This window comes from Ambystoma mexicanum, chromosome 14 (assembly GCF_040938575.1).
Source record: "Ambystoma mexicanum isolate Mex_15411 chromosome 14, UKY_AmexF1_1, whole genome shotgun sequence".
NCBI classification, from domain to species: domain Eukaryota; kingdom Metazoa; phylum Chordata; class Amphibia; order Caudata; family Ambystomatidae; genus Ambystoma; species Ambystoma mexicanum.
In genome coordinates, this window is record NC_090940.1 from 422618575 (window position 1) to 422632023 (window position 13449).

The following is a 13449-nucleotide window of genomic DNA, read 5'->3' on the forward strand; positions in this document are numbered from 1 at the left end:
TGCTCCTTGCGCCCTGCACGATTTCCAGATAATCCTGCAAGGTGCTGCAGCGTTACCTGCTCAGGTACCACGCTGTGAGGGCTAGTTTCTGTGGTGCTGGAAGGATGACCCTGCTCCCCCTCTCCCCTGTTGCGCCAAAAGATGTGCTGGGCCGCCCGCCGGGAGGTGAATCTGAGGCACCTCCGAGAGGCTGAGCAGCTCCGAAAACCCTGGAATGGCCGGCCACCATGGAGCTATTAGAAGGATGTTGAGTTGGCGAGACTCCTTGATCTTGCAAATCACTCTGAATCAGCGGAACGGGCGGGAAGGCGTAAGCCCTCATGCCGTTCCACTGAAGCCGAAATGCGCAGCTCAGGGAGCCGGGGCCCTGTGCCTGCCAGGAGGCAAACTGAGTGCACTTCTTGTTGTGCCAAGTGGCAAAGAGATCCACCCGAGGATGACCCCACCGGTTGAAGATCTCCTGAATGATGAGATTGTTTAGCTGCCACTTGCAATTGTCCGCTCCCAACCTGCTGAGCCTGCCTGCCTCCAGGTTGGATTCACCAAGGAGGTGGACTGGCGTGAGGTAGATGTTTTCCAGGGCCCACTCCCACATGCTGATTGCCAGACTCCACAGAGGGGATCTGGTGCCTCCCTGCTTGTTGACGCAGTACATGCTGGTCAAGTTGTCTGTCTGTCTGGATGAGGACAAACTAGATGGAGTTCAGCTCCAACCAATTGATGTGGTATTCCTGCTCCTGTCGAGTCCAGGTGCTGTGGACCGAGAGATCGCCCAGGGTGGCTCCTCTGCCCTCAAGCGAGGAGTCTGGTAATGGTGGCCTGCAGGGTGGGCAGCCGAAATGGCTTTCCCGTCTGTAGGTTGCAGTCCCTGGATCACCATGTGAAGTCCGGGTGGAGAGATGGAGGAACGTTGATCCTCTCAGATTGAGAGCCCCGCTCCTGGTTCCATGCGGCTGCGAAGTGCAGCTGAATTCTCCTCAGTCCCATTTGTGGGATGGCTAATAGGACCGAAACCGAGAGACCCAGGAGATGCTGGTACCACCAAGCCGAGGTCAACACTCTGCTGAGGAAGTGGGCGGTGGCCCTCTTGATGGCGAAGATCTTGTCCTCCGACAGAAATACCTTCTCGGAGCATGTGTCCCAGATGAGGCCCAAGAATGTGAGTCTGCGTGAGCTGCAGCTGCGACTTCTTGAGATTGAGCGAGAAGCCCAGATTGTGCAGCGTGTTCATAAGGACATGGGAAGAGTGTTGAACTGCTTCCGGAGATTTAGCCCTGACAAGCTAATCGAGGTATGGGTAGATGTGGGGGCCCTGCGCTCCGAGGAGAGCAGCCACTGTATTCATGAGCCTGGTAAAAACTCTGAAGGCCGAGTTGCGGCCAAAAGGAAGGAACTTGTATTGAAAATTCTAGCCCATGATCCTGAACCGAAGGAAAGAACGATGGGGCTGCCAAAGTTTAGGTACATGTCCTTCAGCTCCAGGGAGGACATCCAGTCTCCCTTGCACAATGTCTCAACTATAAAAGCTGGCGTAACCATCTTGAATTTCTGCAGGGGTAGGTAGAGGGTGGAAAGGTCCAACAATTCTCAGGCCCGCCTGGTTCGTCTTCTGAAAGTCGAAAATCCTTGTCCAGCTCTTCGTCTGTGGAGGAGTGGAAGAGGAATACAGCTTCTTCCCGTAAGCCTCCAAGATCTTCTGCTCTTTGCCTAGCAGAGTCGCAGAGGAGGCTGAGGACAACTGCAGCTTGGAGTATAGTGATCACCGAGGAGTGTGGCTGAGGGTGGGCAGATAGCAAGAGTGTATCCCCCTCCTTCTGACTGTACGTGGCGTTCAGGCGTCAATTGACCGCCTGGGCCGAGTGGGGCTTGAGCCAAGGGCCACGGAGACTACATCGGTTTGCAGTGGAATCAAAGTTTTGGCAGAGAGGTGCCACGTGAGGACTTCCGCCAGAATCCCCTCTGCCGGCTGTTCATCCTCGGGTTGCGATAGGCCCAGGTACTCCGCCAGCCCTGCAAGATGTTTGTGGAAGGCCCTAGCTGAGGATGTGTGTCCGGATCCTCCTCCTCGTCCGTATCCTGTGGATCGAGAGGGTTCTGTGGAGGAGTAACTGGAGGTACAGTGACGGCAGCTGAGGCTGGTACGGAGCCGGCTGAGGAATCGGCTTGGGGCCAGAGTCAGCGGAAGCACCAGCGCATGTGGTGCCGCTAGCATTGTAGGGAGGACCTCCCTGATGGCGTCCTTGAGGATAACCCCTATCCGAGGTGACTTCATGAGCCCGAGGAACCTCTGGAAGAACCCCTCTTCACTGGCTGGAGAGGTGGTAGGAGTTATTGACGGGGGTAGCCGGGACCTGCTGGTGCCGCTGCATACCCTGCCCGTATGGACGCAGTGGTAAGCTGCCCTGCGCATAAGGATAGGCTGTAGGCCATGTACCAGGTTGAGGCCAGTCCCACCTTGATACTCGTTCTTCGCCGAACTACAGGAATGGCGGACGGGTGCCTGTCTGGTACGGCAGCCATTTTGTCAAGCTGCCTGCCAAGTGCCTGCGACATGTTGCTCGGCTCGCTGGGCCCAGCCTCCTCCAAGACTCTTGCGTGTGGATCACAAGGCCCACCCTGCTCCTCGGGCTTAGACCCGGTAGGTGCGACACCCTCGACCCGAGGGTCGGTAGAGCTGCGTTTATGCGCCCCCTCGGATATATTGCCGGTACTAGCGCGTAGCCACTCGGCCATATTGCCAGTACACAGGCAGAGCGCCTCAGATGATAATCTGGTACAAGAACCTTCCGGTCCCTCATCACTGTAGCAGCCTCGGTGCACATGCTGGAACAAGGACCTGAACGGTCCCTCCCGCGCAGGAGAGTCCTTGGGAAGGAGTCTCCTTTGCGGGGTGCGATGGAAAATAGTAGCCCTACCTTGGGCCTGGCTCAATGTTTCATGAAGTTCTTGAGGTCATCTGGAGGGGACTTCAGGAAGAGCTCCCTCCACCTGGCTAGTCTGTTCTCCAGCGATTTCGATGACCGCGAGCCACACACTGCACAAGCTTGCCAACCGTGGTGTGGGCCAAGGCAACGTAGGCAGAGGGCATGGGGGTCTGAAGTTGGGAAGAGCCTGTTGCAAGATGGACACCCGCTGAAACCCGTGGAAGTAGACATGCGCCTGGGAGGAATTAAGTGGGCGAAGCCAAACCCAGGAACGCAGGTGAATTCGGCCCGTTCCAGTCGACGCGGAAAAAGGGACTGAGCTGTGGCGCCGGAGAGCGGAGTCAGGGCAGCGCAAGCTCCCAGGGCCGCAACCCTGCACACCTTTAAATTTAAACCTTTCCAACTACAGGCCGATCTCTTAACATCCCCTACCCAGCAAAACTTCTAGAAACCTATGTATATAAACTAACCCAAGAACACATAGAAAACAACACCTGCTGGACCAAGCTCAAATCTGTTTCAGACCAGCGAGAGGAACGGAAACAGCACTATCCATCCATCTGGGACGACCTCAAAACTAAAGCAGACTCGAACACCACCTCAGCCCTTTTTCTGCTCGACCTCCCCGCAGCCTTTGACACAGTTAGCCACGACACCCTGACCGAAAGACCAGAAGACATAGGCATAACAGACAGCACTACGCTGGACCAAATCATTCCTAGCAGACAGAACAGAAACCGTATGGATAAAACCTTTTAAATCCACTCCACGAGCCAACGACTGGAGTGCCACAAGGATCCTCACCATCTCCACTATATTTCAACATCTATCAGACTCAGGTCATCAGAATCTTCAAAAAATACAACATTACATGTTACAACTACGCAGATGACACTCCGATCATCTACAAAATCAAAGACACTGATGCCGACCACTTGACCCTAACTGACTGTCTAAAAGAAGTCTTCAACTGGATGGATGCCAACAACCTGAAAAATCAACCCAGGAAAGACAGAAATCATGATCGTATCCAAAGACCAAGAGAACGAAACCCCCATCGCATGGCCTAGGGAAATGGGAAACACCAACACCATCGAAGGTAGTAACAAATCTGGGAGTCCTAATGGACAACACCCTAATCCTGGAACCACAAATAAATGCAACAGTGAAGAAATGCTTTTTCCTCCTCCACACAGCAAGACGAATTCTACCTTTCCCCTCGTTCATGCACAAAACACTCATTATCGTCGCGCTAATCATGTCAAAAATCGACTATGCAAACAGCCTCTACCTTGGAATACCAGAATACCTCCTGAAGAAACTGCAACAGATCCAAAATGCAGCAGCAAGACTACTCATCAAACTATCCAGAAGAGACCACATCACTCCAGCCCTAAAAACACTACACTGGCTCCCAGTAAAACACTGCATCACCTTCAAAACAATGTGCATAACGCACAGGGCAATCAGCAGACAAGGAGCAGAATTCCTACAAGAGAAAATAAGTCTACAAACCAACGAGACCCCTCTGATCAAGCAACGAAATCCGCTTGGAACTCTAACCATACCTTAAGAAAAAACTTGGAGGCACCTCCTTCTACCACTTAGCCGCAAAAACCTGGAACAACATCCCAAAAGAAATAAACACTGAAGATCACCTAAAATTCAGGAAATCACTAAAAACCTGGCTCTTCAACACCACAGACTAAATCTGGAAACCAGAAACCGGAAAAAGGATGACTAAACCGGAAAGGACACGGACCTCCCCGACCCAAGAGGGCAACCCCCACGGCACCTGGACAGGTGACACCGGATAGACTGGAACACAGGTGGCATGCACAGAAACTGAGTCAACTACCCCAGACAATCCGACCAACACTTTTGCCCGCCCCTTAGTTACCGCCAGGCACCACAGTGATATGGAATTGTCGAAACATTGGCAATCACCACACTACCTAGAGGTTAACATTGGCAGGTGCACTGGCCACAGGAGTATGAAGGGAGGATAAGGGGAGCTATGAGAGAGCATGTTAGAGGTGGGGGCCAGAGGAGTAAGGAACCTTATATACCAGTCGGGCCCAGATCAGAACAGAGCCGCATCAGGGGAGACTACGCAAGCCGAGTGCCTCAACTCAGGAAAGAGACGCAAAATAACCAACCCTACTAACAATTTCCCTTTCTGCATGCACATCTCAAACTCTAAACCAAACAACCAAAGCCTACAGCACAACAAACCGCACAAACTTCACTACATCGCAACAAAATAATAACAGTCTTGCAACACAGTACACAACGACTACTGGCCGCAAACACCCCAGGCCCAGCCAACGGACCCACCGGGCTGAGGCCACCAACAGCACATCACTGCTCTCTTGCACTTTTCCTGCTGCCTCCCACTAACTCAACCTCCCCTCCTCTTTCAGAGCCGCCAGAGCGCCAGGGGACCACTCCGGTGGTGATAGTGGGCGGTACAAATGTCCTTTAACATTAATGGGGAAGAAGGGTTTTTTTTGGTGAAAAAGGTTCTGTCTTCTGTCCCTTGGAAGGGACGCCCCATGCAGTATGGAGGAAAAGGGACAGGACTTAAGAGTAAGGCGTAGAAGTCTTGCCCGCTTAAAAGACTCAAAGTTTGGTGAGTTGAACCAGGACCAGACAGGACCTTTGATACTGAATGAAGAAAGTGATGCCAAGAGTAAAGAGTGCTGCTTTCGACACACCTGGATCAGACAGATCCAGGCGAAGAAAAGAGGAGTGCTTAGAGTAACAAGCCGAAAGAAGAGTTTAGCAGAGAGATCAGAGCAATTTCTGTAGCGTGCAAGGGCCGAAAACCAGATTAAAATGGAGGGAGAAGAGTCAGTAACAAATGTGGAGATTTGGGAATAACCAAGGCGTTCTAAGAGTTTAGAGAGAAATGATAGAAGAGAAATAGGATGGAAATTGGAGACAAAGGATTAGCTGTAGGTTTTTTTAAGATGGAAATAATAGATGCATGTTTAAAAAAATGCATGTGAAATAGATGTATTAAGATGTTAAAGAGACAAGATAAGGTATAAGAAGAGGATAGACGTTGGGGATAAGTGCGGAGGAAATTCTGTCAGTGGGAGAGGGAGTAGGATGAGCTTTGGCTAGTAGAAGATCAGCATTGGAAACTGGAGCAAAGTGATAAATGAAGGCTTGAGGAATAGGTGTAGGAAATGTGCCCGATGGAAGAGAAGCTTCAATAGCGAAGTCAGAGGCAGACAACCGAGTTAAGAGAATAGTCAAGGCTAGGATGAGAAAAGTCATGCAAGGGTTTGGAAGAGACGCCTAGGGTGAGTGGATTGAGTGGGCATAAGATAAGAGAAGCACGCGTAGCAGAAAGTAGGCATTTGTCAGAGAGCATGATGGGAAAAATAGGAAGAATGATCAGGTGATGAGTTAGTTTTAAGCCAGCTCCTTTCAAGTCGGCAAAGGAAATGACTCAGTGTAAAGATGAGAGGATAGCCAAGGTTGTGATGGTTTCAGAGTAGGGTGAAAGGCAGGCATAGGATAAAGTTGATCTAGGGAGGAGGAAAGATGAGGAAATAACAGAAGCCACCTCATCAGCATGGAGGGTAACCCGGTTGTAGGTCATATGGTCGAAAACAAAATGATCGCATGCCTTTTGATCGACAGTAAAATGAAATAGTCAAATGATAGTCAAATGATATATATATATATATATATATATCATTTGACTATCGATCAAATGGTCATTCGATCCTTTGTTTTCAACCATTTGACTAGACGCCGGAGAAAGGGTTCTCCTTTTAGATTCTTTTCGTATACTTATTAACTACAGTAAGGATAGAGGGATACTTTGTATCCTTCCTAAACTTTATACTATGAGAGATTCACACACCACCTTATGTGGAGTGTCAAGGTCCTTCTCTCTGCTCCTGTGACTTTTCAGTCACATGGACAGCTGGTGGCAGTGTATGTGTTATACCAACTATTGGGCTATTTCTTTTTTACTGCATACTGTACTCAGTCTGTTGTGCAGAATAGGGTCACCTATGTTCCAACATGGTGGCTCCTTTCTTTTTTTGCCATTTCTAGTGTGGTTATCCATTGTTAGCCTGTCTACCATTCTGGGAGGGGGAGGTTGTTTGTGTTTTGCCTTTGGCAGGAACCTTTGGGTGTCCCCGCCTAGGCTTGTGGGTGTCTACAGGCAGGAAGTGGGAGAGGAGTTATTCACTGCCCTGCCCTTTGTCTGCCAGAGTAACTGAAGGGAACCAGTGCCCACTACAGGTCTGGCTGTCCTGATTGGACAGCCAACCCCATTCTCTTTCTGTAAACTGCTGAGATTGCAGAGGAGTGTGCGCTGAAACTGATAAAAGTTGAGGTTCCTGTAGGTGAAAGGCAAGTCGACCACTGGAAAGTGAAGTAACCAAAGAAGACGACCAGAGACGCCTGCAGACACTTTGCATCACTGAAGCGACCATTGCTATCCCGATCGCTTCTCGCTGGAGCACCGAAGAGAACAATTCCTTCCCTTTGGCTGGTGGGACCAACCAGCACTGAGAGACTACAATATGAGCTATCTCCCGAGGTGCTGTGCATTTCCAGAGCTGCAGACCGCGAAAACCAGGATACCTCTGACCCATCAGTAGTGCAACGTCTTAGAGGCCAAATCCGTCCATGTCTTTGCTGAGCTCGAGGTGAACCTCTCGAGATGTAATCAGACTCATCCAAGTCCCCTCACCCGAGTGCAGGACTCCAGGAAGTGAAGCAGGTGGACGGGGCAAATTCCACCTTTTTCTCAGCACCAACAAAGGACGGTAACACTGAAGACTAACCAGAGAAGACTAAGAAATCTGTTATGGGTCCTCTCGAGAGACTGCGGCTGAGAGAGCCCATTCAGAGTCCTTCCTTTGGTCACCATTGGTCCGATTTGACAAAGGAGAGGATGGTAGAGGAAAGGTAGAGTAAGAATAAAGCCCTTTGAGACTATGGATAGGATCCACTGGTTGCTGAAAAGACACTTCCAGGTGTCCTGGAACAGGGCCAAACGGCCCCACCAAAAGCAAGCGGTGTTCCCTGACTTCGAAGTTAATGCTTCTTGTGCTCAGAGGCGACGCGCGAAAAAACCCTTGAAACGTCCTCTGCTGCTTCTTACCATTGTCGCTGGGCAACCGGTCAGGCCTCTGTGTACTGCAATCTCTGAACCCCTTGAAGGCGGTGAAGGCACAGAGTTTGAACTCTGGCCTACCCTGAGATTGAGGTTAGGATTTCTGACTTGGTTTGGTCAGTATGGCCAAGGACTTGGCGATTTGGGTGGATGTTTTCTGAGGATTCCATGAGGTCCTGTGCAATGGCCCGGGCATCCATCAGACCGGCCTTGAAGGATGCTTGCTTGTCTGAAGGGAGGTCAGGCAGAAATTCCCTGAGCTCCCACCACAGCTTCTGGTTACCCGCAGCCAAGAGGGCATCTGCGTTGGCCTGCCGTAGATTTAGTCCTGAGATGGACTAACGGTGCTTTCCCAAGGATCCTTTGAGAGGCAACTGGAGGTGGCTCCCGTGGAGGAAACAGAAGATTGTTTGGGATACAATGAAGCTGCAGCCACCCAAGATGAATGGGGTTGGGGGTGGGAGGCCATGAAGATTTGCTCCCGGTCTGTCAGCCTAAACCTACTGTCCAACTTATTGTTCCCCTGGGCATAGCTTTCCTATCTGTAACTTCTTGATTGAATACATGCCATTCTTTGTGGCCTCTACCCACACTCCTACTCCCTGTGAGCCTATGCCAAGATAGGCCTCAGACATGAGGATATAGCTTGGGTCTTGCACCCGAAGTAGAAGCGAACTCTGGTAGGTGCTGAACCCTCAGCCGGCCAGTAGTCGGAAGGCCTCGATTCACAGCCCCCTAGCGAGCTCCTATGCCGGTGGCCGTGCTGGATCTAGCCGAGGACAGACTCTTGGAGGTGGCACTCGACGATCCTTTAAGCACTTGTTAGAAAGAGGACAAGCCTGACTGTCCTACCAAAGACAGCCTGGTAGGGCCCCCTCAGCTTGGGAGCCTGTAGCCTGAAGGCCTCAGGTCTGTCCCTGAACCGTTCAGAAGAGCCCCCTGGGCTTGGAAGTCGGTAGCCTTAGAGACCTCAGGCTTACCACAACCTGAATCGGAGGAACCCCGATCCGTGGGAACGCCAGAGAAGGGATTGTCACACTGGAGTCACGCTGTGGAGCTGTGCTGAACATGCCGGTCAAAGCACAACGAGTAGAGCGCTTGCTTTGACATCTGTGCAGAGCCTGCTGACGCAGGTTCGATTTCCGGCAGGCCCAACCTCAGCCTTTCATCCTTGTGAGGTTGATAAATGAGCACCACTCAGATGCCTGAGGGTTTGTAGCACTATATAAATGCTAAATTATTACTAATATTAGAAGGCCTACCTTGTTTTAACAAGCCGACTTGGAGACAAAGTCCTTAAGGTGTGGCGGAGAAGGGTGGAAGATCTCCCTCCACTGTCACAAACTATTCTTTAATGCCCTGTGACAGAGAGCTACAGGCCAAACATGAGTCCCAGCGGTGGTCGGACCCCAAGCACCGTTAAGCAGAATCCTGTGCAGTTCCCTTAGGGAGCACTACAGAAGATTAAGACTACAGGTAGGAACAATAAATCCACTTTGGCATCAGTCTGCAACACAAAGATTTAGTTGGTAGCTGTGGCTACGCAGGCAGACTTTTCTCAAGAGGGAGATGAGCAGTATTCAGAGTATACACAATAGGGCTACAATACTATGGCACAAGGAAACACTGACCAAAGGTTTGTATTAACAAGAATATATATTTATTTTTCACACTTCTAAGTTAACACATTAATCACAGTTATTAAAGCAAGTTAAAATCAGCCAAGAAAAGTATACACAACTCCCTAGTTAAATTGTAGACAAGTTTGAGCAAAAGTGAAAACTGAGCAAAACGGCAGTGAAAACCAAACACAAATGGCACTCTAGCAATTTCTCCCAAGGGAGGGAAAGCACAAGTTATACAGAAATGTACTCTTAAACACCCTAGCAACACTTCCCAGAAGTTTGTGAACAAGTTTAGGCAAGGCAGTACTTTAGCATGTATAATACTTAAATGAAAACCAAGCAAAATGGCACTTCACAAGTTTAAAAAGGGGGAAGGAAAAGATGGTTATAAGTAGTAGGTGCACCAACACAGTTCTAGTTGCGAAGCAATCTAGATAAGGCAGTTCTAACAAATCCAGCCAGAGTCAATAGGCCTGTGCCAGAGTCAGTGGTACAGGGCAAATAGCCGAGGAGCAAAATGTTCTTGTAGCTGCAGTAAAGTCTTTGTTAAACGATTCGAAAAGGTGGATGCAGATGGTGAAAGACAATGTTAGAGGATGGGGGCGGCCAACCCTGCCGGTAGGTAAAGGATTTAAAACACCTTTAGCACTACCACACGAAAAGGGAGGCCTGGCGGAACAAAGTACCTTAAAATGTAGAAGAGGCTCCTGCGGTGGCAGTTGTTCCTGGCAGTTCTTGCAGTTCGGGAGATCCAGCAGAGGAAGAGACTCTCGTCGTGGAGGAAGGTTCGAGTTACTGCACTGCCCAGGGATGAAACCAGCCGCGGTGCTGCCCAACGAATAAAAGGTATGTTCCTTTAAATCGTGGTTCGGGTGGACGGATGCCTGGCTATCCGGTCTCCGAGTGCAGGGCACTGGCGATTCGACCAAGGCAGGTCCGGGAAGGCGATTGGCAAACTGGTTGGCCCCACCAGCTCAAGGGAAGAAGGCTCTTGCAGATGAAGATCTTCTCTCGTGTGGAGAAAAGTGGCGAGTTGCTGCAGCAGGGCTTCACCGGTGGTTCAGTCGTTGCAGATGTCTTTGGCTTCTCTCCTCTTCGGCTTCTTAGTTCCAGTGGCAACATCTTGCTCGTCCAGTCCTCCGGACCCTGCTTTTATGCAAAAAGATCCCCATTCATACAGCCTAGCTGTCACTCGCACAGTGGAGTGGTCATCCTGGCGGGAGATCCTCCAGCCTATCAGGGCAGAGTGCGACATGGGTTGCTAAGGCAACCCTGTGCAGGGGTCCTACTCCCCGACCCACACAATGGATCCACCCCAGACTCAGAGGCGCTGAAAGGAGGGCTTCTTGGCAGAAGCCCGCCAAAAGGACCAACAAAGTATCCCTGACCCGGGTTAGGAGTTTAGAGAAAGACACGAGAAAGAATTTATATAAAAGTTCTGGCAAATAAAACCTACTGGAGCAAAGTTAATCTAAAAATAAACCGGTGGTATGTTAGAGGCTGTCAGTAAATGTGGTAACCTTGAACAATGGAAAAATCCAATAGGGAAATATATGCGGTCGAATATTTTTGATACCAACCACTGCCACCAGCCAGAAACTTTTGGGAGAGGGACTGTACAGTACCCTTACGAAAATGAACATAAGGGAAAAATTATTAACCTCTGCCAGTACCTGCATAGTAAGATGGGTTGTACTCGTTTTGTTCATAAAGATGGACTAGTAAAGTCAATGGGGACTTTACATGCCCTGGGAGACAGTAGTCAGTCCCAGGGTATGGAGTCTATGTTTGGGGGTCGCTACGACACCCCTGTGTCACTGCACGGAGGGTGCTGTGTAACACGTGGATAAAGATGGTTCCTATGGGGGTGAGATAAACCCCATAGACATTAAACACAAGAAATAGCCTAGAACACACATAGCAAATATGCTGAAGAGTGGGAAAGAGTCACTCCTAGCAGGAGAAAAAAACAAACCCTTTAAATCCAGCAAAGCTGCTGGGGGTCTCCATAGGTATGGGAAATTAGGGAGAATTCTCATTCTATGGCTAACAAGCACTCAAGACAGTGTATGGGGGTCCAAGGCAAGGAACCAACTGTCATGCGGCACAACTCGTGAAGGCGCCTGCAGTCACCCTGCACCGGGGGAGGCGAGGCAGAGGGGAAGTGAAGTAAGTTGACAAAAACAAACCGAGCAAGCAGAAAGCGAAAAGAAAGTCTCTGCGCTGCTGCCAGTTCCGACACCGTCCGTGCAGAAAAAGGAACAGAGGTGAGGCGCCGGAGGACGGGGCATCTCACGCTCAAGGTCACGCGCTATGCCAGATTTAAAGGGGAAGCTCAATTTTCCACTGCCAAAGTTTCTGATATTGTCCCCATGTTAGGGACACGCACAAGGATGGAGGAAAGGGGACAGGATGTAGGAGTAAAGGACAGGGGTGACTGGGAGCGCTGCCTCTTCATATACTGGCCTCGATTTAATGGCTGTCGCAGGTCACTTAGGGGCGACGGGAGGAGCCGACATGGAGCTGCGCCCCCCCCCCCCCCCGGTGGAGGAAAAGATTCCAAAGAGCAGCTGGGCGATAAAAGATGAGAAATCTGTAAGGAAGGCGTCCATTAGCAGGGTCAGATGCAAAGCATGAAAATCTGAGAAGTAGGGTGAGGTTACGACCAAAGTGTGCATTTTGCATTTGACTATTTTTCTATTTGTTTAAATTCTAATGCTGCTGTGCATCAGGCTCTTAATCTGCTCCATTCTAAAAGGTAACCCAAGCGATTAGAGCAAAGGGGACGAGACAGAGCATATGATGTGTGTAAACTTAAAAACGAGCATTGAAGCAGAAAAGGGATAACTAATGTTAGGTTTGCTGTGTCTGCAGTGCTGAGCTGTCGAGGCACACTGTAGAAATCTATTAATTCCATCATTTTCCAATCCAAAGATTGTAGACAGTGCTTTTTTTTAACTAATCAAAAATAAAGAGTGCTTTTTCTGCATGTAGTGTGGTTCAAATTTGCACAAGAATGTTCTCACTAAAGATACTCTTACCGCGTTTGGAGGTGTGCCACTTTTCAAAAAGTCTAGAGGATCACAGCAGGCATCAAGAGAAGTATGTCTGGGGACCCAGTCTACAAAACAAAAGTGGTATTATTGATCATTTAGTCAATCTTGTGTGCCTTACAATGCTGACAATAGGACAAAAGATTAGTCAACCAGGAAATCCCTACAGGCAAGATAGGAAACACTTTGCATAACTACTCATAGGTTTATCTAAAAGATGTTCGATCTCGCAAACTGATAATCATTAAACTTCATTGCATTCTGGTGAGAAAATGTGTCACAAGGTTGAGGAGATGCGTGCAGGACTGGAGGGATGTTAAAAACATATTTGCTATTTTCTCAATCCCACAGACTATGCTCTGGCACAACAATCTCCCCTATCGCCCTGCCTTCTAAATATTACTTGAATCTGGTTATGTTCTATCTGACGGATTCTCCTCCCACATATCTCTTCTTAGATGCATCCTAAGCAGTGAAATCCGATACAGTGAACCTTTCACCAGCAAGGGAGGGGGAGGAGGGTGCGAGGTTTGAGGTACGACTAGACTCCAATCCCCTTAGATGGTCCACCCCTCTGTCCTGAAGTGGCCCATCATAAAATCAGACAAATGATATTCCCGTAGCATCAATGCCCTCTCTACAAGGTGTATATAGGTGTTGAGGACGAATCTAAAGGAGCATTCATCAGAAAAAGAGAA

The 13449-nt window shown here is 49.5% G+C and overlaps 1 protein-coding gene across 5 annotated transcripts in view; it reads right to left on the reverse strand.

Annotated features, from left to right (window-relative positions):
- DLGAP5 (DLG associated protein 5) overlaps positions 1-13449 on the reverse strand; it is an 827616-nt gene that overhangs the window by 103309 nt on the left and 710858 nt on the right. For 3 of the 5 annotated variants that reach the window (XM_069637597.1, XM_069637595.1, XM_069637596.1), the window contains exon 18: positions 12740-12819. The exons of the other annotated variants lie outside the window; for them this stretch is intronic. In XM_069637597.1, coding sequence (XP_069493698.1) covers positions 12740-12819 — 80 coding nt within the window. The remainder of the gene's footprint in view (positions 1-12739; positions 12820-13449) is intronic. 5 annotated transcript variants of the gene reach the window in all.